Here is a 27,558-nt window from a genome sequence, read left to right on the forward strand (position 1 = left end):
TCACAAGAGATCTGTGAGGTAAGGCAGAAGAGATAATATGTTGTCTTCATCTAAATAAGAAATCTAAGGTCCAGAGTGAGGAGTGACATACCCTAGGTCCTCAGCAAGTCACGGGTAGTGGAAGAGTTTACCTCACTCCCATTTTCTTGTCCAGGACTGTGATTGATTGATTGATTGACTGACTAATTTTAGTGGAACTGGGGATTGAACTCAGGCCCTAGTGCTTGCCAGGGAAGCACTTATTCCACTGAGCCATCTCCCTGGCCCCAGGACTGTGATTTAGAAGAACCATTGTAGTCCAAAGCCAGCTACCAGGTCCTGGAAGCTCAGCAGTTATTCCAGAGAAGCGGCCTTCCAGGCCAGTTCACATGCCAGCCTTGTGCTTTCCTTCTGTGACTAACTGATGCCTTCCTGTCCCCTGTAGGCGGGGTTTGCTGCTGAGGGTGTGGAATCAGGGACAGTCTTCAATGACATTAACCTGCAGGAGAAGGTATGTGACTTGGGGGACTCGCAGGAAATTTTTTACCAGATCAGTGGGAAGTTAGTGCTGCATTTTTTGTATTTTTTGCTATTTTAAATGGTCACAAGAGTGGTGCTAAGGCGCTGTTTAGTGTTCCTGAATGCAAGAAAGCTAAGATGTACCTGGAAGAAATGTTACGTAATCTTCCTTCAGGCATGAATTACAGTGCTGTTGGCTGTGAGCTCAAGCAGTCATCAATGTATGTTAAATAAGATGTCTAAACAGAAGTATATGTAAAACAAAGTTATTTACTGGTCAGTTAATGAAAACATGACCACAGGGTCACAGGGCCTAACCTACTCTCTCTGGGAATAATGGTCAGTATTCATTACTTTAGTGTTTGTAGTGACTTTATAGAGCTAACAAGTAATCATTGTTGTTACACTGTAGAAAAATGTGTGCTCAGGCTCCAAAAGAAGGGCAAAAACTTCCAAGCTGGACATGGTGGGAGGTGCCTGTAGTCCCAGTGCCTGGGAGGCTGAGGGACTGGTCAGTCACTTGAGCCTAGGCGTTCAAGACTGCCTAGGCAATGTAGTGAGACCCTGTCTCGGAACAAAAGCAAGAATCTTCATTCCGTTTGCATGGCCTCTAGTAATAGTAGCTGGCATTTACTGAGCTGTACTTTGTGCCAGATACCGGGCCAAATGCTTAACATGTGTTTCCCTATTGGCTTCTCTCCACATTCAATGTAAAGTCTGTTGTCCCTTTTTTAATACAGGACAGAACTGAGGCTTAGAGGACTTGTGCACAGACACAAAGCTGACCGAGCTGGAGTTCAGGCTAAGCTTTGTGGCTGTCTTGGGTCATGCGTTGGTCACGGGTGTCTGAGCCAGAGCCACAGGCTGTGCTGGCCTCAGTCCCTCTTCTCTACTGTTGAAAGTGACCGTTCTGTGCTGTCAGGCTGACACTACCCTCTTATTCCATAGGACTGGACTGACTATGACGAAAAGTCTCAGGAGTCTGTGGGAATCTTCGAGGTCACACACCAGTTTGTGAAGTGCTGAACCCTCTTGCTGCACACTTCCCCTTAAGAACTGAGAAGAGACAAAGTGGCCCAAGTAATAGCACCTGCACAGGCTGATGCCCATGTCCCTCATCTCTTGGCAGTGATGCCTTTTTGATCTGCATGCTGGGCTCTGTCTTAGTTCCTGAGTTTCACCAATAAAGCCCCAGTTCTGGCCGCAGTGGTGCGTAAGGAAGAGTCAGAGCCACCCTCCCTCCACAAGTAAGAATTTACATTGGAGGGCTCTGTACCTTCCTTTGGTCTTACATCCCTGATCCACTTTGCAAACATGTAGAAGGCACATACTCCTAAAGGTCCTTCAGCTCATATAAAGTGGGCAGGTCGATCCAGAGTATTATAAGTGCCAAAGCCAGTGGCAAAGATCAGGGGAGCCTGGGGTTGGTGCCATGAGCTGAGCAGTCCTAAGCCAGAGCATTGCATTGACCATCTTGCCTCTAAAGTAAAACCCAGGCGTCTGTCAGCTAGTGTGACTTCACATTCCAGGGCTAAAGGACTTTAGAGGGCAGTAACTTGCTTTTGGCCTACTTCTACTCAACATAATTTCTGGAAAGTGGTGGCCAGGTCTCTGCTTGCTTGCTGTGATGGGTACTCTTAGCCCTTCAGGAGTGCTGATATGAAAATTCTTGTGCCCAGTCAGCCCCTGTGCTCCCTGAAGTTCACCTGTGAATCCTGGTCTGCCCCCTGTGGCTACACTTAGTGTCCTCCTGTCTCCAGGCAATACTTCAATGTTGTGAAGAAAGTAGTCAAGAGCTGCTCATGGGCCAAAGATCTCCACACACCAGACAAGTGTTAGACCATGAGAGGACATGTATGTCTTCACTCTGGTGAGCACACTGATGGTAAAACCTGAAGTTCCTTAGTACGCTCTTACATGATACCTGTATAACATTTTTTTTTAAAGGACCATCTTTGTGTGGTAGTGTTTTTCTTAACTAGGCCTTTGCGTAAAATCTTGGGGTTTTGTGCCTGACAATGAGATGAAGATTGGGTACAGCTAGGCCCCAGGCCTTGTGCACTGGTAATTGCTGCTGATTCCCAAAAAGGCTGAAAGCCTAAGGGACTCCACCTAGCTGGCCAGGACAGTCATTGCACAATGCTGTCTCCATTGCTCAGTGAGTCAAGCACTGTGGTCACAGCCCTCTCATTGGTTAGTCCTCTGGGACTCCAGAGGCAGCAGCTTTCATCCCTGGCCTTTGGAAAGCTCCAAGAACCAGTCCTACATACTTTTTTGCTTGTGTGTCTGAGTGTTCGTATGGCGTATCTTCCCTGAGGACCTCTACTGCACCAAGCACTGGAGGAAGGGAGCTGGGTCAGGCGTAGGCTCCTGCTCAAGAGCAAGGGGTCAGATGAAGTGTAAGCCATTAACAGTAATTCACATAGGTGTACACTAAATTGCTGGGTAAACTTCATTCCCACCAAGTCAGCCTTTCTCAGATTGAGGCCCGGGATTTTCCATCTAAAAGCATTCCCGAGGAACGCTGATGGGTACAGCACACCAGGATCACCTGGCCAGGTTTCACAGCAGGATTTGCTTTTGGTTGCTGCAGGGATCAGCTGAGTTCATGTAGACCGCATGCTTAGGGCAGTGTTGGGCTCCGTAAAGAGGAGTGAAAGGAACCAGCTAGGGTTTGATTAGAAATGCAGACCCCTGTTCTTAATGGCTGAGTAACCACTGGGAATCAACCCAAGGCCCCTGTGTCTGTCCCTGGATATGTGGCCGGCCAGACAGACCTGCAGGGGCCTCCTTGGCATCTAGTACTAAGTACTGCCTGGCCTGCCTGATCCCTGAAGATACCCAAGGAATCTAGCTGTTTCTTTTTAAATGAAAAAGCTGAAAACTGCCGAACAGCTACTGCTAGCTTCTCTTTAAGCTGGAAAACAGCAGTGAAAATAAAATAATCTAAAATGTCTATGATCAAAATTAACAGATGATTAACAAGTATTGGTAAGTACATGAAGAAACTCAGTTTCATCTCCTACTGGTGGAAATGTATAATGCTGAAAGTGGCTGCTCCCTAAGCAACTAAGCAGAGTTAGATGACCCAGGGGATGAAGACAGGTCTGCGTAAAATGTGTGGCACACACTTGCAATCCCAGCATTCTTGGAAGCTGAGGCAGAAAGACCATAAATTGCAGCTCAGTTTTTCATAGAGGCAGGGCCTAGGATGCTCAGGCAGGAGAAGCATTGTGAGTTCGAGGCCAGCCTGGGCTACATACTTCAAGTCCAACCTATACTATATAGTGAGACCTTATCTCAACCCAAGGGGGTGGGACTGAGGATGTTAGCTCACTGTGAAGGCTTTGGACTTTAATCGTAAGTAACTTTCCCCAAAAATACAATTTACAAATATTTACGCAGCATTATTCAAACAACCCCAAAGTATAAATAGCCTATGCTAGAACATGGGTGAACATTGAAAACATACTAAAAGAAATCAGTTGTAAAAAGTCACATATGACTTTATTTATATGAAATTTCAGAATAAGAAAAATCTAGGAACAGAAATATTAATGATTAGGGCTTGGGGGAAGTTAGGCTGGAGGAAAAGTGAGTATTAATAGGTACGGATTTTCTTTCTGGGAAGAAAATCAGAGAGTGCTCTGATTGTAGTGATGGTTGCAATAACTATGTGCTAAAATAACTGACTTAAGCACTTTATCTGGTATGTGAATAAAGCCAAGGGCCACGCATGGTGGCACACTGTTGTAGTCCCAGCACTTGGTAGGTTGAGGCAGGACAATCACTGAGTTCAAGGCAGCCTTGGCTACAGAGTGAGACCTTGACTCAATCAATTATTCAATTAATGAAGAAAGAAAAGGGAAAAAAAGAGCAAGAAGTTTTTAGAAAAGTCAGCCATAAACCTAGTTTGGGAGTCCTGGAGGCACTTCGAGGAGGGGCAGATAAGGCTCCAGAGAGGCTGGTCTGGCTGTGTCTGCAGATGTGCCACACCTGCTCAGAGTTCATGGACACAAAGCCATCTGTGCAAGCAAGAAAGCTGCTTTAAGGTTGGGAACAGCAGCAACTAAGTGGACAAAGTTCACTCTCAGCCAGGAGGCCAACTGGTGCCAGATGTCATTATAAGAGACAAAAAGCACTTGAACAAGGGGGTCAGGAGAGCTGGTCCTGGTTCTGCCACTTAAGTGCCCTCCCCAACCCTGCAAGTATACTTAGAGCTCAGAGGATCAAGTTAGCCAGTGTCTACAGAAGAGCATTCCAGATGGTAGAGTTCTGCACCAATGAGTAAGACTTGTGTATAGCCCTAGTTGGGCTCAGGTTTAACAGTTAAGTGCTTTTGCCACCCTAGCTACCTTCTAGAGCCCTTTATCACGTGATTCCCAGTTAAGCAGGAAGGGTAGGGCTTATTATCATAAAGGGGAATGCTGAGCCCTGTGACCGGCCAGTATGTACCAAGGTGTGCAGCCCAGGACATTCACCCCAAATCTCAGCAGTAAGTACAGTCTGTCAGCCCTGCAAGATTGCTGCTATACTGGTCTTATACATTAGTGCTACAGGAACTTCCTATTAAGGGATCGGCACTTAGGAATAGAAGAGAAGCAGTAGGCATCCTCAGCAGTAACAGAACACAGACTAAATTTCAGCTGTGTTCCCAGTGCCTCGCCCATGGTCAATCTTTGTAACACTTTGTGCTACAGGAATTATTATTTTTGGATTTTTGAGACAGTCTCATGCAGTTTAGGCTGGCCTCAAACTCAGCAGTCCTCCTTCCTAAACCTCTCAAGTGCTGGGATGGCAGGATATGCCACCACACCCGGCAATGCTATCAGAATTATAGAGAATTAAATGAAGTAATGGGCTGAATCTGACTTGTGACTGACCTATACCAAATTTCAAACCCACCTGTAGCAGTGACCAGGAAACCACTAAGCATGTAGTAGGATTAAACACAAAACCCCTTCCTTTTAAAAAACTGAATTAAAAATACCTGTCCTCCCATTTACTGCAGTGTTCTAACAGTAAACTGAAGAGAAAATAAAGTTCTGTGTTCATTTTACAGAGAGGTTCTCTACTGTAAAAGGCTGACCAATGTCTGCCTCCTATGGCCATAACTAGCACACCTGCTCCAGGTACCTACCCATTCTACATCTTCATTTGGCTGAAAGAAGAGTAAGACTGCATTCCCAACACCCACAGGAAGAGCCTTTGCTGCCGAGCAGTTTGCTACTTAAGGGAAACAAAGTGCTTTTAAACAGACATCATGCCAAGGAGAGAGGCTGTTTACAGAGAGGATGAAACTGCTTCCCATACCACCTAAGAGCTGGGGCCCAGCAGGAACTCGCTGCTACCTGAACATACAACTGCAAAGTTCTTCGTAGGATTAATAAATTAGGTTTAAGAGAAAAAGAGGCAAATGCAAAAAACTGCACAAAATCTACAGCTGAAATTCTACTTACTGGTAAAAAAAAATTAGGAGCAAGAAAAAACATCCATCATTGACATTTGTATGAAATGTTTTTCTTGAGTGTCTCACCAGTATAATAAGAAAAAATGTAAAGCATAAAAATTAAAAAACATAGACATCTAAAAGAAAGAAATTAGGTTTAAGAGAAAATTAAGAACCATTTCCAAGAAACACTTTTATTTCTGCTTAAACAATAAATAACCCTGAGTTATTTTTCCAAACCTTATCTCCTGATCAAAAGGCTTTAAATCTCTCATCTTTAGTTGTAATCTAGTCTCACTCAGAAATGACATGTTTACTTTTTGTTTTTGAGACAGGGTCTCACTATGTAGTTCAGACTGGTCATGAACTATGTAGCCTTGGCTGACCTTGAACTCAAAGCAGTCCTCCTGCCTCAGCCTCCTGAGTGTTAGGATTACAGGTATACACCACCATGCCTGGCTGACATGTTTAGTTTTAAAACCCTGATCTTGCAGCTCAGGCATTGCCTGCTTAGGCACCCATGATTAATTTAAGCACAGAATAGCACCTAATGGTTGCGCAGAATACCATTTTTGCAAGAGGAAGCAACAAAAGCTGTTCACCCACCTGCAAGCTAAGTTTTGATGGATTTGCCTTCAAAGACATCAAACATGTCTTCTAAGGACTTCTCAACACACTGCAGAAACTCCCGGGCGTTGCGTCCCGGGTAGGAAGAGACATTGCAGCCTATCCAATTGTCATGAACAGCATAGCCAATGCCAAAGCCATCAGAGACCACAGGGGCAAAGCCCCCAAGGCTCACTGCAGGGCTGCTCAGCGTGCTGGTGGACAGGATGTTGTGGTTTATCTGCCCATATGCAGAGTCTAGGTAGAGCTCAGGCAGGGCAACCCCTTTTGCTGTTGCCAGGTATCGCAGGGCAAACAAGTGTCGGTCAAAGCCCTGTCCTGTCAAGAGAAAAAAATGGAAAAAGAATCTCAGAACTGAAAGGCCCACAGGCAAATCCCCCAGTTATGGTAGGACTCCTCTTCATAGCATCCTGCAGAGGAAGAAGGGTCTGTCTACATCTACATGCATACCTCTAGCTCACTTACCTTTGGAGCAGCTCATTCCAGAATACATTATTTTAAAACTATATTTTCAGCTGTCAATAGCAACCCCCAGCACACATGCGTACACACACAAAAAACTAAGATAAAACTCGAAGTCCAATCTACATGTAAAAGGCCAGACTGCGTCCGCCTTGTATTTGCTGTGTAACACTGGGCCACTGGCCCATTTTTTCCACCTACAAATGGAAAAGAAGACTGATAGGTCTGCGCCCATGCAGCAGCTGGTGAGTCAGCACCACACAGGAATCCCAGAACTAATGATGAGCAGCTGCTCTTAGACTGTCTTCCATTCCCTCTTCCTGGGTTAATCAGGAACTTCCTTTAATTTCCATGCTCGCCAAACCTGGCAAGTATGAGGTCCTGAGTTCAATTCCTAGTATTTCCTCACCACCACTACCACCACCAAAAAAAGAACCCTGTCTCCATATTATGTTCAGTTTTTAGCTCAGCTGTTGACAGCTGAAAATATAGTTTTAAAATAATGTACAAATACTAGGTCTCTGAGGTTCCTTTCACTTTCAGCACTTTATAGCTACACAGAAGGACTGGACTAAGGAATCCACTACATTCTTTCTAAGTCTTAAATTTTATCACAAAGAGGTGAAGAATGATGACACTTGAAATTGAAAAAAGCTTCTGAGATACTCTATAGGGAGCCAACATACTATATCTAAGGAGAAAGAAGTTGTAGCTTCAAACTCAAACTGTCAAAAAAAAAAAGTCTGTTAACCAGTAAATTGACAGGGACAGAGAATGAATCATGTGTAACTGCTGAAAGTGACCTTAAATGAGAGGAAAGTTAGATACATTTCCCCAATTCTGTGGAGGACATGAGGTCATTGTGATCCCTCGTGGCCATTTTGGCTCTTCAGACTGCTAGAGGAGAAAGCAATCATACTGGAAGGTGGGGGGAGAATAAACCCAGTAACAGCCCAGAAATCAGGAGCAGGGTGGAAGATTATGGAGGCTGACCAGGCACCAAAGGCAACAGGACCCAAGGGCATGCTCCCCACCCCGCCTCACCCATTGCTGCCTCTTTGGTCAGCTGGCCATGGTACTTGGAGCACTCGGCCACCATCTGTTGGAGCTCGCCAGTGCTGTGCTTGGAGGGCTCCCTGACAAAGGCCTCAGAGCATCTCTTTGTGAAGATGGAGGCTGGCCGGATGGTCTCAGTGCGCCCATGCTTGAAGGCTGCAGTGCTGCAGGACTCGTAGGTAGCCACTGTCTGCCCATATTGTCGCAGGAAAGCCATCTGGAAGGCCAGCTGAGCCACTGCATCCGGGCTCAACTTCTGCTTCTTCAAGAATTCTTTGCCTGCTCTCTGAAACTGGACACAGTCAATGGTTAGGGTTTTCATGGTGGCATTAAACTTTTCCTTAGCAGCAGTGATGCCCGCCTTTAAGGCATCATTCAGCTTGAAGCTGAGTTTCTGCACAGATGCAGAAGAATTCGTGGTGGCTGGCTGGTTTTGGGGAGTGATAGCAGGGGTCTGAGTGCTATCTTTAAACACTTCGTTGAAAAACCTGAGCACTGCCACACCATCACCCCATGCATGCTCAAAGTGGACTGCAGCAGAGCCATCCTGGGCCACAATGAGATTAAAGGATTTGTCAAACCAGCGGTTCATGCCATCACCGTGCAGCATGGTGTGAGACAAGTGGACAAGGTCCTTAATGGGGAAGTCATCTAGGCAGAGGCAGAACACAGCAGAGTCCACCTTGCGCAGGGTCTCCTCATTGCCGCCGTGCACCAGCTTCTGCCTGAGCTCTGCCCATATGTCCCGTTTCTCACTGGTCAGGAAGGTCAGAGGAAACTCAGGCGCAGGGCTGTTGTCTGTGAGAATGTACTTCAGATGAGCCTGGATTTCTGAGGGGCTCACAATGTTCCCATCTCGATCCAGAACATCAAAGACATAGAAATGTCCTTTTCTTAGGACCAGCAGATGTCTGGCCTTGTCGTCAGTAAACAGTTCATCCCGACTGGGTTTGGGTAAACGAGTCGAATTGAAAAGCCGAAAATACTGGGACATATCTAGGGGATATGCGTTGACCAAGTAGGCCCCATACCAGGACAGAGAGGAAGGCACGAAGCGGATGAGTCTCTTAAAGGTATTGGTGTCACTTTTGGCAGGGTTCAAGTGGAACACCTCTGGCTCCAGAAGGCCAGCTCGCAGTGTCTTGAGAAACCGTAGGGCAGAAACAACCATGTTGGTTGCCCGGGTTAGCTGGTCATTGTATTCAGATTTGGGATCAGGATTGAATGCCATAAATGGATTAAAGTTCAAAACAATGGAGTCTCGAGCAGTTAAATACATATCAAACCAGGGCCCTATAAAAAAAAAGAGAAAAAAGCCAACAAAGAGTTAGTACAGCCCCTAAAAATAAAATTTAACAAAATTCTAGCATAAGCAGTAGAAATGACATCAACCTCCATAGGTTGGGATTCGTGATTATATTTTGATTGCAATAATTTCTGACACATACATTGGATCATAAAATACATGACCGTCTTCTGCATCTCAATTCTGTCACTGTCAGTGTTTTTGAGGTTTATCATGATATAGCTTGTAGCATTTCTTTTTATTGTCAAATAATGTTCCATTGCACGAATATACAACATTTTGTTTATCCATTCATCTGGGTAGTTTCTACTTCTTAGCTACTATGAATTATTTTGCCAAAACGAACCTTCATATGCAAGTTTTTGTATAGATATGCGCTCTTGTTTCTCTTGAGGATGTGGACAGATACAAATATATATAATATATATATAGTTAACAGTTAAATATGTAGTTATATATACATAAAACTATAGATAGAATATAGATGGTTGTATAGTGGATATATATGTAAGCGTATATCTATATGTATGTATCAATACATATGAGTAGGATTGCTAGGTTATGAGGTAAGTATCTGTTAAGCTTTTTTTTTCAGTATTGAAGATCGAACTCAAGACCTTCACACTGAGCTATACCTTGATCATTTTTAAATTTTGAGACAAGGTCTAACAAAGCTGCTAACCTGGGCTCAAATTCACAATCTCCTGCCTCAGCCTCCCAGAGTTCTGGGATTACAGGCATATGCCACTCCATACTTGGCTCTATTAAGCTTTTTTAGGTACTTCTCGGTCATTTTCCAAAGTGGCCATATGTAAAGATACCAATTTCTAATCCTCACCAACACTTTTTTTTTTTTTTTGCCAAGAGAGCTCACTGTGTTGCCCAGGTGGACTGCTGACTCACTCTCCTGATGCCTCAGTGTCCTCAGTAGCTGAAAGTCCATGTGCAGCCACCACACCCAGCTTGTGTGTCGGTGACTGAAGCCATTCTAGTAGGTGTGAAGTAGTGTACCACTGCCTGTGATCTACATTTCCCTAATGTCTACCAGTTGCTTGTTCTTCCCATTCTATTTCGTACCTTGGTTCTTTTTTTTTTTTTTTGGCTGCACCGGGCATTGAACTCAGACCTTTGCACTTGCCAGGGAAGCTCTTATTCCACTGAGCCATCTCCCTGGCCCCAGTTCCTTGCTTCTTCTTTTTTTTAAATTTTATTTATTTATGTGTGTGTGTGTGGCCAGCTCAGCCCACCAGGGGGCGGGGCTGGCTGGCATGTGGTGCTGGGGGATTGAACCGCAGTCCCTGTGCTTTGCTAAGCTTGTTCTTAGTAGGTGCTTTAGACCACTGAACCATCTCACCAGCCCTCCTTGGTTCTTAAGGAAATAAAATACAGCAACATTGAATGTTGGAACTGAATAGTTAAATTTGCATTCTATCTCTGTAGATTTTTCTTGCTTCATCTCCTTCCAGGGGCACTATACACCTTTGATTATCTCCTTAAGGGCAGGTAGGTGACAGTATCCTTCTGAGTCCTGGATACATCTGTACGCTTTTAGGAAGTACTCAGAAAACAATTAGAAATAACTATCACTGCATGACTGTCATTCAGCCCTTTGCAACCTGGATGTCTTGGCTGTAAAACTTCTAGAAGTGATTTTTTTACTGGGAAATGTATCTGCAAGAAAAGTTCCTGCTGGGGTGAGGGAACATGGATAGACTCTATAACTAAAAACCATCTTGGGAGGTAACTACAATATGAGGATCACAAGTTTGAGGCCACCCTGGCCAATACAGTGAGACACTATCTCAAAATAAAAAGGGTAGAGATGTAACTGAGTACTTTCTGGGTAAAACTGTTCTCTTTTTAAATAAAAGTTATAGAACCATTTGATTGCAGTGATGTGTATGTATAACCTTGATGAAAATGTAAACTATACCAGAAAGCCTAGCAATCATCAAGAAATCAAGAAATAAATAATGCTGTCATTGTGGTGAGAAAGGAACCCTCTGACTTTGGTGGTAGGAATGTGATCTATTACTCTAGAACCACTATGGAAATTCCCCAAAGAATGAAGCTAGAAATTCCATGTGAAATAGCTATCTAAGACATCATACTATAGCAGCACAATTCATAATAGTTAAATCCTGAAAGCAGCCTGCATACCCATGAACAGATAAGGAAAAAGTGGTTTCTATATAGTGGAATAGTACTTAGCTAAAAAGAAAGACAAATTTGAGACATGTGTAGGAAAATAGATGCACCTGGAAAATATAATGTTGCATGAACTCAATCAGACACAGAAACTTAATACCTCATAGTGCCTCAAGCAAAAAGCATGATAAAGGATGGACAGAAGGAAACAAGGGGACAGATCTTTCACAAATGGGAAGATGTCCAAGAGAAGGTGAATGAGCGGAGAGGAGGATGGGAAATGTTAGGGATCAACTCTGCATAGGAACCAGATCAGCCAGATAGAAATTTGAATAGAGCCTTTTATTTACTGAGCTCAGGTCCGTCAGCCACTTCTCTCACAGGAGAAGGGTGATCGGCCTCGAACATAGGTAGCAAGGGGGTATTTATAACAGAAATCACACCCAGTCCAGTTTGGTAAGCAAACTTATTATCTAGTACAGAACAACAGAAACTACATTTATTTGACACAGCTGTGAACTGTTTACAACTAAAAGGTCTTTTATAGCTTAGTGATAAGTATATATTTTTATAAGATATATCTTAAGCTGACTACATTATAGGAGCTGTTTGGGGAGGGAGTTTGTGTTAGCTTGCTGCCTTGACAAGAAACAGTTATTTATTGTTGAACAGCTTTGAGCCAGAAGGGAGAACACATTTTTTAGAGCAGATAACAGGAAGCACAAGGGGTTTTTATAATTTTTCACAGTTAAGGCACAAAATTCTGTTAACCCTTTACAGGAAGGGGAAATACACAGAATAAAGCCATGCCATGCACAGGAACCTAATAACTTCAGTGAATGTAGACATTATATGTCATAAACTTGAGAGATTAATAATAGGAACAAAAATAAAAATGGGGAAAGGGGATTTAGAGGAGGGAGGGAGGCAGGAGGGAAGAAGATTAAGGAAAAAGAACTATTTGTGTGCCGACTCCCTCAGGTGATTATAAACTGAATGTACTGCAAACATGCACAAACATAACAATCAATTAAAAGTACTAAAGGAAAAAGGGTAACCAGTTCTGAACAGAGAGGTAAAAGAACTGAAGCTACATGGATCTACAAGGAAGAATTTACCTATATAAAAAAGGAAGTGGGAAAAAAAAATAGAAGTGGGAACAATATGTGGCTTTTTTTGTTTGTTTTGGTTTTAGTGGTCCCAGGGATTGAACTCAGGACCTTGTACTTGCCAGGCAGGTGCTTGTGCCTGCTGAGCCATGTCCCCAGCCCAGTGGGGACAATATGGATAAAGGCACAGAAGGAAGAAAGGAACACTGTGGAGTTCAGATTTGAAGCATGAAGTTTGTCAGAGGAACTCATGAGATGAAGCCCGATGGGGCAGCGAAGCCAGACTGGAGGATCTGGAATGCACTCTGAAGACATGGGACTCAATCCTGCACCCTGTTCAGACACAGCCATCAATTAGGTTCTGTCTCCATCCTGTGTACAGAGAAAGCAAGCCACTGCCCTAGACACAGGCAATACCTTAGTGAAGCAAGGAACTCACATAGCCTCAATGTTGGCTTCAGCAGTAGGTGGTGTTCTGTTCTTTCAACGCAACTAAAAAGGTTTCTGAGAGCAACCAGGAGAGAAGATACCTTATTTTCCATCATGGAAGGCTCTGCAAAAAAAACCAAGGCCACAGCTCAGCCTACCTACCTGAAATGTAGCTTGTATGTTTATTCTGCTTGTCCTGAGCAACAAGCTGCATATGCAGTTCCTTTCCAATGCCATTTTCAAAACTCTTACAAAATTGTTCTGTTTTCCTGAAATGTCAAAAAAAAAAAAAAAAAAAAAAGACAGAAACATGGTAAGAAATACATGATTTTTAGGTTCATGGCCGGGAACTCATTCAGAGCCTTAGGTTCCATCAGCATTTCCTGGAAACTGGGAATGAAGTGAGAAAGTACCCCTGAATAGAAGCACAGGAGTCAGCCTACAGCAGATCTAGGATATAGGGATTGATCAATAAATATCTCACCCAAGAATCTGTACTCCAGGAAGCAGTTTGGCACTGAGAATAGGATATGTGGTTTGGAATGAAAAATATGTCACTTCCAAATTATGTGACACTGGACAAGTTACTTAGTCTTGCTGAGATAACACCATCTATATGATTAAAAAATATAACACTGAGAATATGTGACAATCTAAAACATAACACTTAGTAACTGGTAGCATTAATTCACTGCCATTCTAGGAGAAACTTCAAGTGGGTATTTAAAATATTCCACAAGGAAAATTTAAAAGCAGAAGCCTAGATATGAACAGGTCATCCCTGTCACTGTCCAGTAAAGAACTCTGTGATTCTAATACACTGCCAGTTATCTGTGCCAGGAAAAAAAAAAAAAAAAAAAAAAAATCTCATTATTAACTCTAAGAGCTTAATGCAATCCCCTTTTTGACCACATCCAATATTATTACTGGGGCAGGGTTTTTTTTTTTTTTTCTTTTATATCCAGTATTATTTTTAGATTCCATTATTAGTTTCCTAGAGCTGCCATAAGCATCACATCCTGGGAGAGGCTTAAAACATGGGAGATTTATTCTCTCTCAGCTCCCAAGGACAGAAATACAACACCAAGGCAACTGCAGGACCCCATTCTCTCTGACAACAGCAGGGGGTAGTCTGTTCCATGATCTTTCTCAGTCTGCTGTTGCCAGCAGTTGTCCCTGGCTTATGGATGCGACACTCCAGTCCTCACATGCTGGCTCTATGTCTCTTCTCTGTGCTTCAGGTGTGTGCACACCTGCGTACACACATACACCAGTCATCCTGGATTAAGGATCTTCCTTACTCCAGTCGATCCTCACCCTAACTTGCTGCATTTGCAGTAACCCTATTTCTAAAAGAGGTCACATTATGAGCTTCTGAAAGGGCAAGAATTTGGGAGGCCACTATCTAACCATGGCTTGCCTACCAAGAACACCTGGCCTCTTGCTGATGACTAGTACCAGCTGCGGGCCCAGCTGCACCTGCCAATGTCAAGCATAAGCCTGGCATTCTGGCTTCTAAACTAGCTCTGAGTGAGTCAGGCTGGGACTCTCACCCCAGGGCTTGCGCAGACCTTCATGAATGAAAACCTATTTCCTCAACCTGAAATTACAGAAGCTGGGCTCTAGGTTTGGAAGACCTAGTTAAGTCACAGACATTGTCTGAAGCATGGTCCACCCACCACTATTTGCCAGCCTCTCTCCAACCACCACAACCACAGCCCTTGGGGGTCTCAGTGTTCACCTGAATTGCTCATCATTCAGGAGAGGCTTCTGCGCGCTAAGGTACCTCCGAATGGTGTCTTCAAGTTTGGGAATAGGCAGCCTGAGGAGACAGAAAAGTCAGTGTCAGGGTGACAAAAAATGTGAGAAGGTAATTAGTTTCAGGCTAGTAAATGGATTACTGTGTAATTAATTTACCTACTAAAAAAAAACAATGGGAATTGTTCACAATCCAAATTGATGGATAGGGGCTTGTAGCCCAGTGATAGAGCACTTGTTGAACATGAAGTAGGACCTGGGTTTGACCCCGAACATCACACATACACATGCACAGATGTGGATATGCACATACATGTATGCACACCTGAGCACACACATACATACACAAACACGTTCTTCCCAGAATAGATGAATGTACTAATGTACCAATGGTAACTCTAATTTTTTGTTGTTGTTGTTTGTTTTTTGAGACTAGGTCTTGTTATGCAGTTTAGGCTGGCCTTGAGCTCACTTTGTAGCCCAGGCTGGTCTCAAACTTGCAACAATCCTCCTGCCTCAGTCTCCTGAGTGCTGGGATTAGAGGCATGCACCACCACGCCCAGTGTGTAACTCCACTTTTAAATAAAATAAAAATCATACTCTAGTTTCTCTTCAGGTTGCATAAATCCTCCCCCTTTTTAAATGTTTTTTTCAATCATTTATTTATTTGGTACAGGGTCTTGCAACGCAGCTCAGACTCATAGTGATCCTGTCTCAGCCTCCCCAGCACTGCTGGAATTATAGCCGTGCACCACTATACCCAGTTTCAGTGGTCAGCACAGCACGCCCCGGGGTTGTGAAGCCAGCAAGGCATGCGATACTGGGGATTGAATCCAGGCCCTTGTTCATTCGTTTGTTTATTTATAATGTATTTGGTACAGGGTCTCACTATGCAGTTTGTACATATAGTGATCCTCCTGTTTCAGCCTTCCCAGCACTGGCAGGTATGTGCTACCATGCCTGGTCTTGGTGGTCAGCACACCACACCCAGGGAGGGGCCAGAACATGTACTGGGGATTGAACCTGGGTCCTTGTGCTTGTCTAGGCAGGAGCTTAGACTGCTGAACTATCTCCATGGCCCTAGGCCCCTTTATAAATAAAAATATAATTACTTTTAATAATAATAGATCCTAAATGGGAAAGCAGAGAGAAACATACAAGACCTGTTCTAAAGCCAGCCCAATACGTGGCCTAGATTCACTAAACCAAAGCCCTGATCACCGCACCACGCCCACTCACCGGAAATCCTACTAGGAAACACCAGGTATTTCCATGTGCTTACAAATCAGGGCAGCAGGGTGCCTGCTGACTCATCATTCTCTACCAGTGGCTTCTGAGGATGGCTGTCACGGGGAAATTACTGGTCGGTGGAGAAATGAAAACACAGTGTACAAGATGTATTTTCTCTTTCATTTCAATAGTTTCATTGACAGATACATCCCCAGTATCAAAACAATAGAGGCTTGGCAATTCAAAATTAACACTGATATTTATGTATAGAATTTAAATGTATTTGACACTGAGGAACACTGAAATATAATCTACAAAGCATAGTTTAAAAAATCAGTCTATGCCATATTGTGGTTCTTCTGTGTATTTTCCAATGAATACCCAAAATATGATAATAAAAATAAATCCAAATGATTTACAGTTGTTAAAATGGGTATGGTGGTACAAGCCTGGAATCCTAGCACTGAGGCAGAAAGAGCACTGTAAATTTGAGGCCATATTGGGAACCATAGTGAATTCAAGGCCAGCTGAACTACATAGTGAGACGGTGTCAAAAAAATATACATGGTTTGGGGAAATAGCTCAGCAGCATGAGCACCTGCCTGGCAAGCACAAGGTCCCAGGTTCTATCCCCATTATCACGTCATGCAGCCCTGAAACTAGGTGTGGTGGCACACACCTGTAATCCCAGTGCTGGGGAGACTGAGACAGGAGGATCAGTAGGAGTTTGAGCTGTGTAGGGAGAACCTGTATTGAAAGAATAAAAAATGTTTTAAAAATTATTTACAGCCATTATGGACTTACCCTAAATAACCCTTTACAACACTTTACCAATGACTTACAATCACTGACTCACAAACACTACCTCAGTTAGTTCCTAATAACAAAGCTGCTTTCTTACATTTCTGGGGACTTCATGGGGGGTCTTTTGGGGGGAGGGGTACCAGGAATTGGACTCAGAATTTTGTGCTTGCCAGACAGACACCTGTGCCGCTGAGCTACATCCCTGGCATCTTAGGACTTGGTTCTGACACTAGAAATATTAACAAAGTTTTACTTTTTAAAAGAAAATTCTAAATTACAGACAACTGACAGTTTGATAAAAGAGTTTGTATTAAAATCTGCCATCATATTAATTCTAGCCTAATCTTCCTTTAGTGGGGTAAAGCAAGTCCTAGAGTGCTAAATTATTTTTATTAGTACAATAGAAACTAAACTTTCTACAAATAAATTCAGGCAGCATAACGTATACACAAAAATTGTTACTGTGGATACAAAAATCATCTGCTTTCTGTAAGATAACAGTAAGCATAGCTTAATGAACATGCTAGCCTTCCCAGGTCTTATTTATTGCCTTCCATTAAGTGTCCTCAATGTGAATGCCACCTAGCCATACAAGTCTCATCCCTGGAATACCTGCAACTGGGCAGACAATGGCCACGGTGATGGAGTCACTGACTGTGAATGAAAAAATATGGACAGCATGATACTTGTTCCAGAGCTAAATTTGTTTCATTTAAAAGTCTATTCTTAATTAAGGTCATTAAAAGTCATTCCTTTTTAGAAAATCTTGATAGGTCAGTGTTTCTCTCCTGAAATTGTAATGATCTGTGAAATCTAAAAGTATAAAAACTACTGACTAACACAGAAGAAACAGAATGAGATTTAGCCCAAGCTTGGACCCCAGTGGTCAGACTCCACTTTTGGACCACGAGGTAGAGAAAACTGACTAGAGAGATCTGAAATGCACGCATTGAGTTCCAAGCTCACCCAGCACATGTCTATCACTAACATTTCCAGTATGCTGGAGAGGTAAAGCTTACCACTCTTTGCATCACAGACTGAGTCTTAGATCCATGTGATCTTGGCAAAATTTTATCTTTCTGACCCTTCTTTATTTATTAAATGATAGCTCCTCAGCTTCTGAGGATCAAATAATATACACAGAGAACTCATCAAGGTACCTAATACATAGGAAGCTTTGAACACACAGCATACACTACATGACTTATTAAAAAGGGGGGGGGCTAGGGAGATAGCTCAGCAGTCGAAGTGACTGCCTGGCAAGTGCAAAGACCTGAGTTCAGTCCCCAGTACCACGTGTTCTGCTGGCCCCAGAACCCCTGGAAGCCTGGGTGTTCGTCCCTGATAGCAGCACTGCCCAGTGGTTCACAGCAGACTCTGGCCTCAACACTCACAGATGTGTAGCTGTGGGCTCATACCACCCTGCACCTAAGCTGCCTCGCCTACAAAATGGGGGTAAAACGCAAAGGTACCTTGAAGGTCTGTACAGCTTAAGTGGTGATGCATGTCATTGTCCCAGGACAGTACCTGGGACACAAGAAACCCTCAGTTACTGGACTGCTCAAGTCCTGTGGACCCACACTTGGCCTATTCACTTCCTTGGAAAACAAACTTACCTTCTCCCCTTGGTGCCTAGCACAGCATTCCCTACTTCCACTGTGGATCTGCCCTGTGTCCATTCCTTTTTGGCAACAGCACCATGCTTTCCTGCTCAGTCCCTGGTTCAAGAAAAACTGACTTTACCTCAAACTTCTGGGAGTGGGCTTACAGCTGACTAGTTCAGGCCAGTAAGACTTAGTTACAGGCCATTATTGTAACTTGGTGGGGGAGGGGGAGATCCTCTATTAGCGTTAGCACTGGAAGATCAGGCTGCAAATTATGTGCTGGCTGCCACTTTGTCACCATGAGGAGAAAGCCTGTTTGAGACTGAAGGTACACAGATGAGTTCAGCAGGAAGACAAAACAAGGTCCTGACATCATTTGAACCTCCTTGGTCTAACAGTGTTCAGGCCTATGAGCTGCTATACCCCTATTTGCTTAAGCCAGTTTGAAGTGAAATTTTGACAATATACTACCACAAAAGCCCTCAGTGGAACAATTTCCATTTCAATAAGTGTCCATGAGTCATTCTTCCAGTCAATACTTATTCTCTTGAAAACTGAAGCTGTGAGAGCAACTTGAGTGTCTGCGCTTGCCTGCTTCCTTCACATTCCTCAGAAAGGCAGAAGTGGCCTCCCGCGCTCACCGCAGTTCCTAAGCTGCCTGAGGCAGAGGCAGGGTTCTGAGAGATTTTCATAGCAGTTCCAGGACCCATCTAAAAATTTTTCTCCCACAATACAGATGGGAGAAAAGTACATGACAGACAGGTTCATCTCCTGTGTGAGTTACTCTTAGTCACCTGCTAGCAAAGCAGCCTGCCTCTGAGTGGTAGGCACCTCAGCATTCTTCCTGCAAGAACACAGCTAAGAAGCCTTTTTTTATGTTTACAAGATTGAGCTATAAATATTGAGTCACTGAGTTATAGGCACTGTACAGAGTTGCTGGAGAATGAAATTATTCTGGAAGCCAGGATGACTGGACTAAAAGATCTGTCTTTGAAGCCTAAAACATGACTGTTTCCACATCTGTTATTCCCAGCAGTGGGCCCTTCTGCCCCATTGTCCCCACTTGAAGCCTATTTCAATAATTTAAGGGCTAAATGGTAATTCCTTAGGCTGTCCCTAACAGAAACCTCAGAATTCCTGATCACATCACATATTTCGGGCGTCTGCTCTTGGTAGGTCCTCCTCTGTCCTTCCCTTATTTTTCTTAAAGGTTTCCTCACACTCACATAGCAATGGCTCTCTGTTGCTCATTCAGACACTGGCCTACAACCGTTATAGTACTGTGAATGTCTACTGAGTACTATGTGCCAGACTCAGCACTAAATGCCTTGTATCAAGTATTTAATTCTTAGTACTCAAAAATGAAGGTAGTATTGTCATTCCTTTTTAGGTAAGATGACTGCTTTATGGCCATGCGTTGAGGAAGAAGTAGAATTAAAAGTCAGATTTGAGACTCAGTTCCCAGCAACACACATATGCACTAAGGCCTGAGTCCTCATGATGGTAAGAATTACAAGATGAGGGGGCCTGCCCCTTAGCTCAGTTCTTTAAGTGACTGCTTCAACAAAGCAGACAGGCTCAGGTTGCTGTGGTTGAATCCCCACAACTCAAGCCAGCTAAACCTGCCCTGAAGGCATTCGGAGCAAAAAAAAAAAAAAAAAAAAAGAATTATAAGATGATGCTTTCTAGTTATCCAGTTATAACTCTGTTCACATCTTCTTTACTGTCATGTAGGTGGCTCATCATGATTGATCAGTGCTTATCTAATTAGTAATGAGTGAGTGAATGAGCTCAGGATGATCCACACTTTTCTCAGGACTTGCAGTGTTATAGTCAAAGTTATATAACAGACCCTTTAAAAGTGACATCTAGCTAAAGCCTATTGCTAACAATGCTTAAAATGGTCAATTTTGTTAAATATATTTTACCACACTCACCAAAGAGCAGAGCAGAGAGAGAGAGAGAGAGAGAGAGAGAGAGAGAGAGAGAGAGAGAGAGAATATGAAGCAAGTGAAAGTGCAAGGGTTCCTAGTGGAAGGAGTCCAAGGTTCCCTGGCAGCGTGACTAATTACAGGGTATTTAACTCAGGCATCTTTTATCAGTGTTGCCATTCTGAGAGGACAGGTGTCCAGTGGCTCCACGAAGTTAGCTAAATTGCTCCAAATTATAGCTAATGATTTGCAGATATAGAATCTAAAACTCAGTTCTGCCAGTCTTCAAAGTCGGGGGCTTTTCAGCAAAGTGTGACATCAATGTGAATGTCAAAGATAATAATCTCTGAGGCAGAAAAAAATTTCATCTTTCATCTTACTCCAGCTTTATTGATGAGTTAATGGCTGCTTACAGGGTGATGAGTGGTACAGTTCATACTTACATATTCCTACAGAGCTTTGTCCCATGGATGGGGCTGGTCTAAACAATCTTGAATGTTCTTTCCAGTTTACAATTCTAAAATCCTGAACATCCCTCTGCTCTTAAACCTGGGTGGAACCCTGGGTGGGCCTGCTTCAAACTCAGAGACCATGATTCTGGGCTTGGCAAGTGGAGAGAGGGCCTGCAAGCCCAGAGTCACCTTTCCCCTACATAGTGACGCAACTCAGACACACTGGCTGTCAGGAAAGCAGGCCCCAGGATAATCCTGGGGCTAATCCCACAGACCAACTTTTTCTCCCTGTGCCCCTTCCAAGCTCAGATGATGTCATTATTGAGTTTGTCTTAGATGTTTGCATAGTGTAATTTCTCAGGAATCCCCTATGTATGTTGTTGCTGGGGGGCAAGCAATGATGACACAGGCTTAAATAACTCTGGGATACAGAGAAAAAACACAACCCAGCTGTTGAGGCAATGCTTAATGGTGTTCTTTTCCTGTGGAGGGAGCACGGGGCTTCCAGCCCCTAGACGGGGGTATCCTGATGACAATTTGGTAAGAAAAAATGTGAAAGGGGGTTTTTGAGACAAATTTGGAGTTTGGTCTCTGGAACTAAATGGTGAATGAGAACACAGTTCAGGTTTGATTTTTAAACAGCGAAGGAAATTTCTAATATTAAAGGATGCAACTTGGCAAATCAGAGGCTGGGGGATCAGAGACTGGTGAAACTAGAAGAAGACTGGAATTAAAAGTTACAGTGGAAATGGGGATGGGGGCAAACTGAGGGCCATGGTGAATTTGAGGGGTGTGCCTGTGGGGAGTGACATGTTACCAAGAGCAGGGGACACTGGAATAAGGAGGGGGCAGAGGGTTCCCAGTAATTCAAGAACAAGATGAAGTATTAGAAGGGTAACCACTGTACTGTCAGGAACAGGCTACTTATATCCGGGTGGTCATTAAAGTACGCTGAGGGGTGCTCTAGTTGGGTGGTTAAGGTGGTGCTGGAGCTAGATAGGCAGAACATTTTTCAGGGAGAAAGAAATATGAGAGATTCAGGATACATGACTGAAAGATAGGTTAAACAGATAATCTGAGGGGGGAATTTATGAAGGGTTCAAGAGGAAAGAATCTGAACAGCAGGGGGTTTGTTCTAGAAAAGAACTGGGGTGCTGGAATTCCTGGAGGGTAAATTCTGAAAGTCACAGGACTTCCAGACTGCAGCCTGGGGTTGCCTCCAGTTACAGACAGCTCCGTGCCAGTTCTGCCTGAGTAATTAGGCGCGGGCCGACTGAAGGCTGGCGGCGGGACAGGGAGGCCGGGCTCACCTGGGCAGGCTGTCCTGGTAGTGCATGGTGGGCACGATGCTGTGCTGCAGGTACTGGCCGGGTCCGGAGCCGGCGCTTAGGAGCCGACAGGGCGCTGCCCGGCCGAGCGCAGGGGCTCGGGACCAGGCGCGCAGCAGCAGGCGGGGCACCATCGTTCAGGGCGGCAGCGGCGGCGAGCGCGGCGCGGGCGAGAAACTGTGCTGCCCTCGGCACCGGGACGGGCGTCCGGGACTTGGAGCACAGGTCGCACGGCCTCGGGGTCACTTCCGGCCGCCGGCCGCCAGCGGCCTCCCGCTCCTCCCCCGCCGAGGCCCCGCCCACGTAGAGACCCCGCCCCCGGAGGAAAGACCGCCCCCTCCGGGAAGCGCAGGAGGCGGTTTACCGAGGTCGGGAGCCGCTGTCTACTTTGATCCAGCACCGTAGAAAAGCCGGCTGGAGCGAGAGACACTGAAATACACTTGTGCAATACGATAAGCTTAAAATGACCAAGGCTTGGTCCCTGGGAGACGTGGACACTTTAAGCCTCTGTATCTTCATCTAAGTAGAGATCATGACCACCGTACCTTTCACGATTCTGGATTTCTTTCAGAATAATTTGGTTTATTTCCCGAAGATAGCTTGACATGAAATGTCAAGAGATTAATGGATAGGTGGGCTTGATTGCTGTCGCTACTGTAGTGATCGTTCGCCCCGCTGAAGATTCTCTACTTGCAGTGACTTTGACCACGCTCACCCTCAGCTAGTGGGTGTTAGGGTTTGCTTGGGAGCCTAAAGCCACTTCCCTGCAGAAAGTCCTTTTAGAGCACAAGACCTTCTGCGTGAACAGCCTTCCTCAGCGAGAACCCGTCCGAAGCAGAGAGCTAAAGGAAACCCAGTCCTGCTGCTCTGGGGAGCCTTCAGGCCAAGCTGACCAGCTCTGGAAGCTGCGGGTCACCACCCACCCCCTCAAGACTCCTCCAGCTCAGACTTGAAGATTCCACAACTTCCCCGAGGCACCAGCACTCCTTAGTTACCACAGAAAACTGCAGAATAGCAACCCAAACCCCAACCTGCCTCAGCTGCAGATGTTAGCTGAAAGATTAAGTAGATGCTGCTCCCGTTTCACAGAAGAAAGGGCGCGACCACTGATGTCAAATTATGCTGTCCGGCTAAAGGCTCAACAGGATTCTGTTCTGGGAACACAACCTCCAGCTCTCAATCAGGACCCTGTGGGTTTGAGTCAGCCAAGTACATTCTGTTGTGTAACTGGCTAGGCAGAGCCAGCTGGAGCCCACCCAAAAGAACTTGGGAGTCAGGAGACCTGAGTTTGGACCCAGCCTTGTTCTTCTCCAGTTAGGTGACTGTGGGTTGAACAGGATGATTAGTAACCAGCTCTGCCAGTTACTCATCAGTGACTGCAAAAACTGAAGTGGTAGCATGGAACTCAAAGTACTGATTACCCGAACCCTTTAGAGAATATGTGCCCCCAACTGGCTCAAGCCAGAGTATCCGTGCCATTTGTCTGTAGTGTGTAGTGCCAGAAGAATATAAAATCCCTTCTGAAAAAACTCACTGTCTCCAAACCCTAAATTCAGAATCTTGAAACTTGAGGCATATATCTGGATGTGTGTAGAGCAAAGGGGATGGGAGCACCAAGGACAAAACAGTGGCCCTAGCAGAAGAGCAAATTGTCCATTCCAAAGACAGGGGGCCAAGGGATAAGTCTGTCCAACATTAGCTTGAAAGCCTTCTGTGGGTATATGACCAACGGGAGCAAATCTAGTCCCAGACTGGCATCCAAGGCCTTCTGAGTTCTGGCCCCCAACTGCCTCTCCAGCTCCCATCCTGTCTCCTGAAGTACACTTTTTTTGGGGGAGGGGGAAAGAGTTTACAGGGTGTTCAGGGTCTCACTACTAGATTGGATTCATAGTGATCTGCCTGTTTACAGCCTCCCAAGAGCTGGGATTACAGGCGTGTACCACTACACACAATCTCATTCGCTGTCTCAGCACTCCCTGGGGGGTAGGGCCAGCATGGCAGGCCCAGGGATCAAACTGCCATCCCCTGTGCCTACTTGCAGGTGCTTTAATCCGATGAGCTATTTGGCCGGCCCTGATCCCTACACTGTAACAACACTGCACTATTTAGTACTCTCATACCTGTCTTTATTCCATAATTTATTTTTTTAACCTTGTCTTGCTCCCTAGAATGTTCTCTCCATGCATCTCTACTTTGTAAACTCTTTTTCCTTCAAAACCCATTTCAAAACTCATAGCCTCTACTGAGTCTTCTTCAATCCTCATCATTCTTCTACCCCTCAAGAATGAATCCCTCAGGCCAGGGAGATGACTCAGTAGAATAAGCGCTTGCCTGGCAAGCGCAAGGGCCTGAGTTCAATCCCCGGTTCTGCCAAAAAAAGAAAGAAAGAAAAGAAAGAATTCCTCCCTCTGTACTCCCATAGAACTTTTCACATTCTCTTACTGTTATATACGTTAAGTACAACTCTATTATTATCAGTTACTTAATTATCCATTTACCTCTCACAATAAATTTTGAGGGTTCTTCAAAGCAGAGGCCTTGTTTTCATTTCTGTACCCAAGTGTGGAGCTTGGAATCTCCTGAGTACTTTGCTTCCTTTTCTTAGCAATGGCCCTGCAACCCAATCCAGAAAGGCTATATTTTGCTGGGTAAGGGTCAAGAAAGTTCTTCAACTTCAAGAAATATCCGGAAGAATACATTGTATTGAAGTAATCCCTAGAGTTTTGCTCTGTTTTGAATTACTGTGAAAAGCATACACACTGGCCAGGTCAAAGCAACATTCATACTCAAAGTTCTTTAAAACAATGAACTTTAGACTAGATAGCATTTCAACAACAAGAAGTGATCCAGTTGGTTAGCCAAAGACAGCACATGGAACACACAAATATTTAAAGGAATGACTAGAGCCAGTGCCTAGTGTTGGCCTGATTTAAGTCCCAAGTTCTCCAGTTTTTCTGGTTCTTTCTGGGGCCAAATATTGCTTAAAGAAAGAAAATTTACAGGCCAGAAGACTTTTTTTTTTTATTTTTTTTATTTATTTATATGTGTGTGTGGGGGGGCAGCTCAGCCCACCAGGGGGCGGGCTGGCTGGCATGTGGTGCTGGGGGATTGAACCGTGGTCCCTGCGCTTCGCTAAGCTTGTTCCAAGTAGGTGCTTTAGACCACTGAGCCATCTCACCAGCCCCCAGGCCAGAAGACTTTGAAAAGCATTGCCTGATTTAATGGTTTGTTATAATGAGCTCTAAACCTTTCAAAAAATTGAATATTGAGAAAGTATTAAAATACAGAAGAGTAAAACCAAAGTGTTTAAAAAATGCTTTTCTGCCACTTACGTGTAGATACACTAGATATTTGATTAGTCAGTAGAGATTAGTAATTAATGGTGTGTGAAAAACTCTGTTCTTTTAATTTTACAACTAATCTGGCTTATTTTTTGAAGCATTGATCAAAAGTATTGGAGAGGGAAAAAAAATCAATGACCAGCCTGTAAGGTGCTTAGCACACAAGAATCTGCAGGCAGTGGCAGTGAGTGAGGGGTTCAGAGGACTGAAGCGCTGCATCTCAGGCACAGGTAGCAGCCATATGAGCTGACCCACCTGCAGGCGCCTGGTTACAAAGATGCTGTGGAAGAAGGGGTGAGGAGGTAGAGACTTCGCCACAGCTGAGGGAATCTTTGGGGTAGGGCAGTGGTCCTTGTCCCTTTCCAGACTTTCTAGGGGTAGATTCCTGGCTTGTATATTTAACTCTTCCCAAATAAAGATGCTGAGCTCCCCTCCAGCACCCTCCAACGGTTCCATTTGCAGGGTGGGTTTTCAGGCCGTGGCCACCTGAAGCCCCAGGTGTACAGCTGGAGAGAAAGAGGGAGAACAACTTTCATAATTCTAGAACAGCCCAATCCCAGCCTCTTCCACTGACAGGATTCTGACAAAAGACCATTTTCCAATGAAGTTTTGTTTCTGCCCTATGTCCTTAGGTCTCAGATTTCTTTGTGTCCCTTTGCGAATTTCAAAGAGAAAAAGGGGGCTGGGGAGATGGCTCAGTAGAATAAGCGCTTCCCTGAGAAGTGCAAGGGCCTGAGTTCAATCCCTGGTTCTGCAAAAAAAACAAAACAAAACAAAACAAAGAGAAAAAGAAGCTTAAAGGGTAAATGTGTGTATTTTCTAAGTTAATAAAAACCTCTCTGATTTCAATCACACAGAAACTCAGTTTTTTTTTTTTTAGGGTTGTAGGAAAAATGGACAAATAATAACAAAAGTTGGTGTCATGAATTTGATATTTTAGGTCTGGGAATGTTGTAGCACACACACATAGCATAGCAAGACTGTGGGTTTCATCTCTAGCACTTCGTGGGGGAATTTTATTTTTAAGTCTTACACAACTTCTGGCCCTATCATGGCATCAGTATTCACTAGCAGTGACCCAGAGATGGTGCAGAGGTCCCAGCAAAGACGATGAGCATCTGCAGTCAGGACAATAAGGTGTGGCCTTTAAGCAGTTTAGGCCTAAAATCTAAATAGGGTTGCAGGCCCACCTAAAGAAGCAAATTCTTTACAGTTAGTACATTAACTGAGAAAAAGTAAGAGAGAGAGAGAGAGAGAGAGAGAGAGAGAGAGAGAGAGAGAGAGACTGTGACAGGTATAGGCGGCAGCCAGATGACCAGCAGATGGGGAGCAATACGATACAACTGGAAATGATGCCTTCCTGGTGGGGAAGGTAAGTGGTGAAAGGACTGGGTAGATCAATGCAGAAAGGAGGAAGAACAGATGGTCATCCAGCCCCTTCACATATTGAAAAAGGATGGCAGTCTGCTCACGCAGGCCCTGGATACATGATTTAACTGTCTTCTCCACTCCAAGAAAGGACTCCTGGGAGGAGAAGGTTCCAACCATCATGACCCCAACGGTGGGATGAGGAGCCGAGTATGGCTTTCCCCATACTTTCCCCATCCACACCCTTTTATGCTGATGTTCTCTGGCCCATTTTGTGGAGCCTGATTGATGATGGGCTAGGTATTTAAAACAGCAAGGACCTTACCCAAATTCTTGGATAAACGGCTGGGTTGATTTCTGGATGTTTCTGTTGGGATAGCAGACGACATTAAATTTAAGTGTCACCCTGTATTGAGTATAGGATTCCAAAGCCACCCGCACCAGTGGCCCCGTCAAGGCTGTGCTGGACAGCACACTTGGGGTGAGGATATTGGGATTCATCTAAATAGGCCAAGTCGAAGAATCAGCTCCCTTTGGAGGCAGCTTAGGGGTGCAGACTGAACGACATCTATACAATCCCAGACCCTGGGTGGAAAGAGCAGAAGAGAAATGAGACCACAGAAGACTACCCTCAGGAACCAGCCCTGGCACTGCCCTC

At 44.5% G+C, this 27,558-nt stretch overlaps 2 protein-coding genes across 5 annotated transcripts in view; one reads left to right on the forward strand and one right to left on the reverse strand.

The window, feature by feature from the left end:
• The window catches only part of CUNH1orf123 (chromosome unknown C1orf123 homolog), a 15,443-nt gene extending 5,020 nt beyond the window's left edge, over positions 1-10,423 (forward strand). For 2 of the 4 annotated variants that reach the window (XM_023724169.1, XM_023724171.1), the window contains 2 exons: positions 425-490; positions 1,447-4,305. In XM_023724169.1, coding sequence (XP_023579937.1) covers positions 425-490; positions 1,447-1,524 — 144 coding nt within the window. In that variant the 3' untranslated portion in view covers positions 1,525-4,305. Of the gene's footprint in view, positions 1-424; positions 491-1,446; positions 4,306-5,560; positions 6,338-10,263 lie in introns of those variants that run through there. The other 2 variants (XR_002822768.1, XR_002822767.1) reach the window with 2 other exon arrangements.
• Positions 6,335-22,438, reverse strand: Cpt2 (carnitine palmitoyltransferase 2). Its single transcript, XM_004639104.2, has 5 exons — positions 22,174-22,438; positions 14,826-14,906; positions 13,247-13,353; positions 8,081-9,385; positions 6,335-6,892 (listed from the first exon to the last, which is right to left on the reverse strand). The coding sequence occupies exons 1-5, from the start codon at positions 22,323-22,325 to the stop codon at positions 6,561-6,563; spliced, it is 1,977 nt and encodes a 658-aa protein (XP_004639161.1). The 5' UTR covers positions 22,326-22,438; the 3' UTR covers positions 6,335-6,560.
• Positions 22,439-27,558: the final 5,120 nt, after the last annotated feature.

Source organism: Octodon degus, unplaced genomic scaffold, assembly GCF_000260255.1.
Source record: "Octodon degus isolate 3935 unplaced genomic scaffold, OctDeg1.0 scaffold00107, whole genome shotgun sequence".
In the NCBI taxonomy this organism is placed as follows: Eukaryota; Metazoa; Chordata; class Mammalia; order Rodentia; family Octodontidae; genus Octodon; species Octodon degus.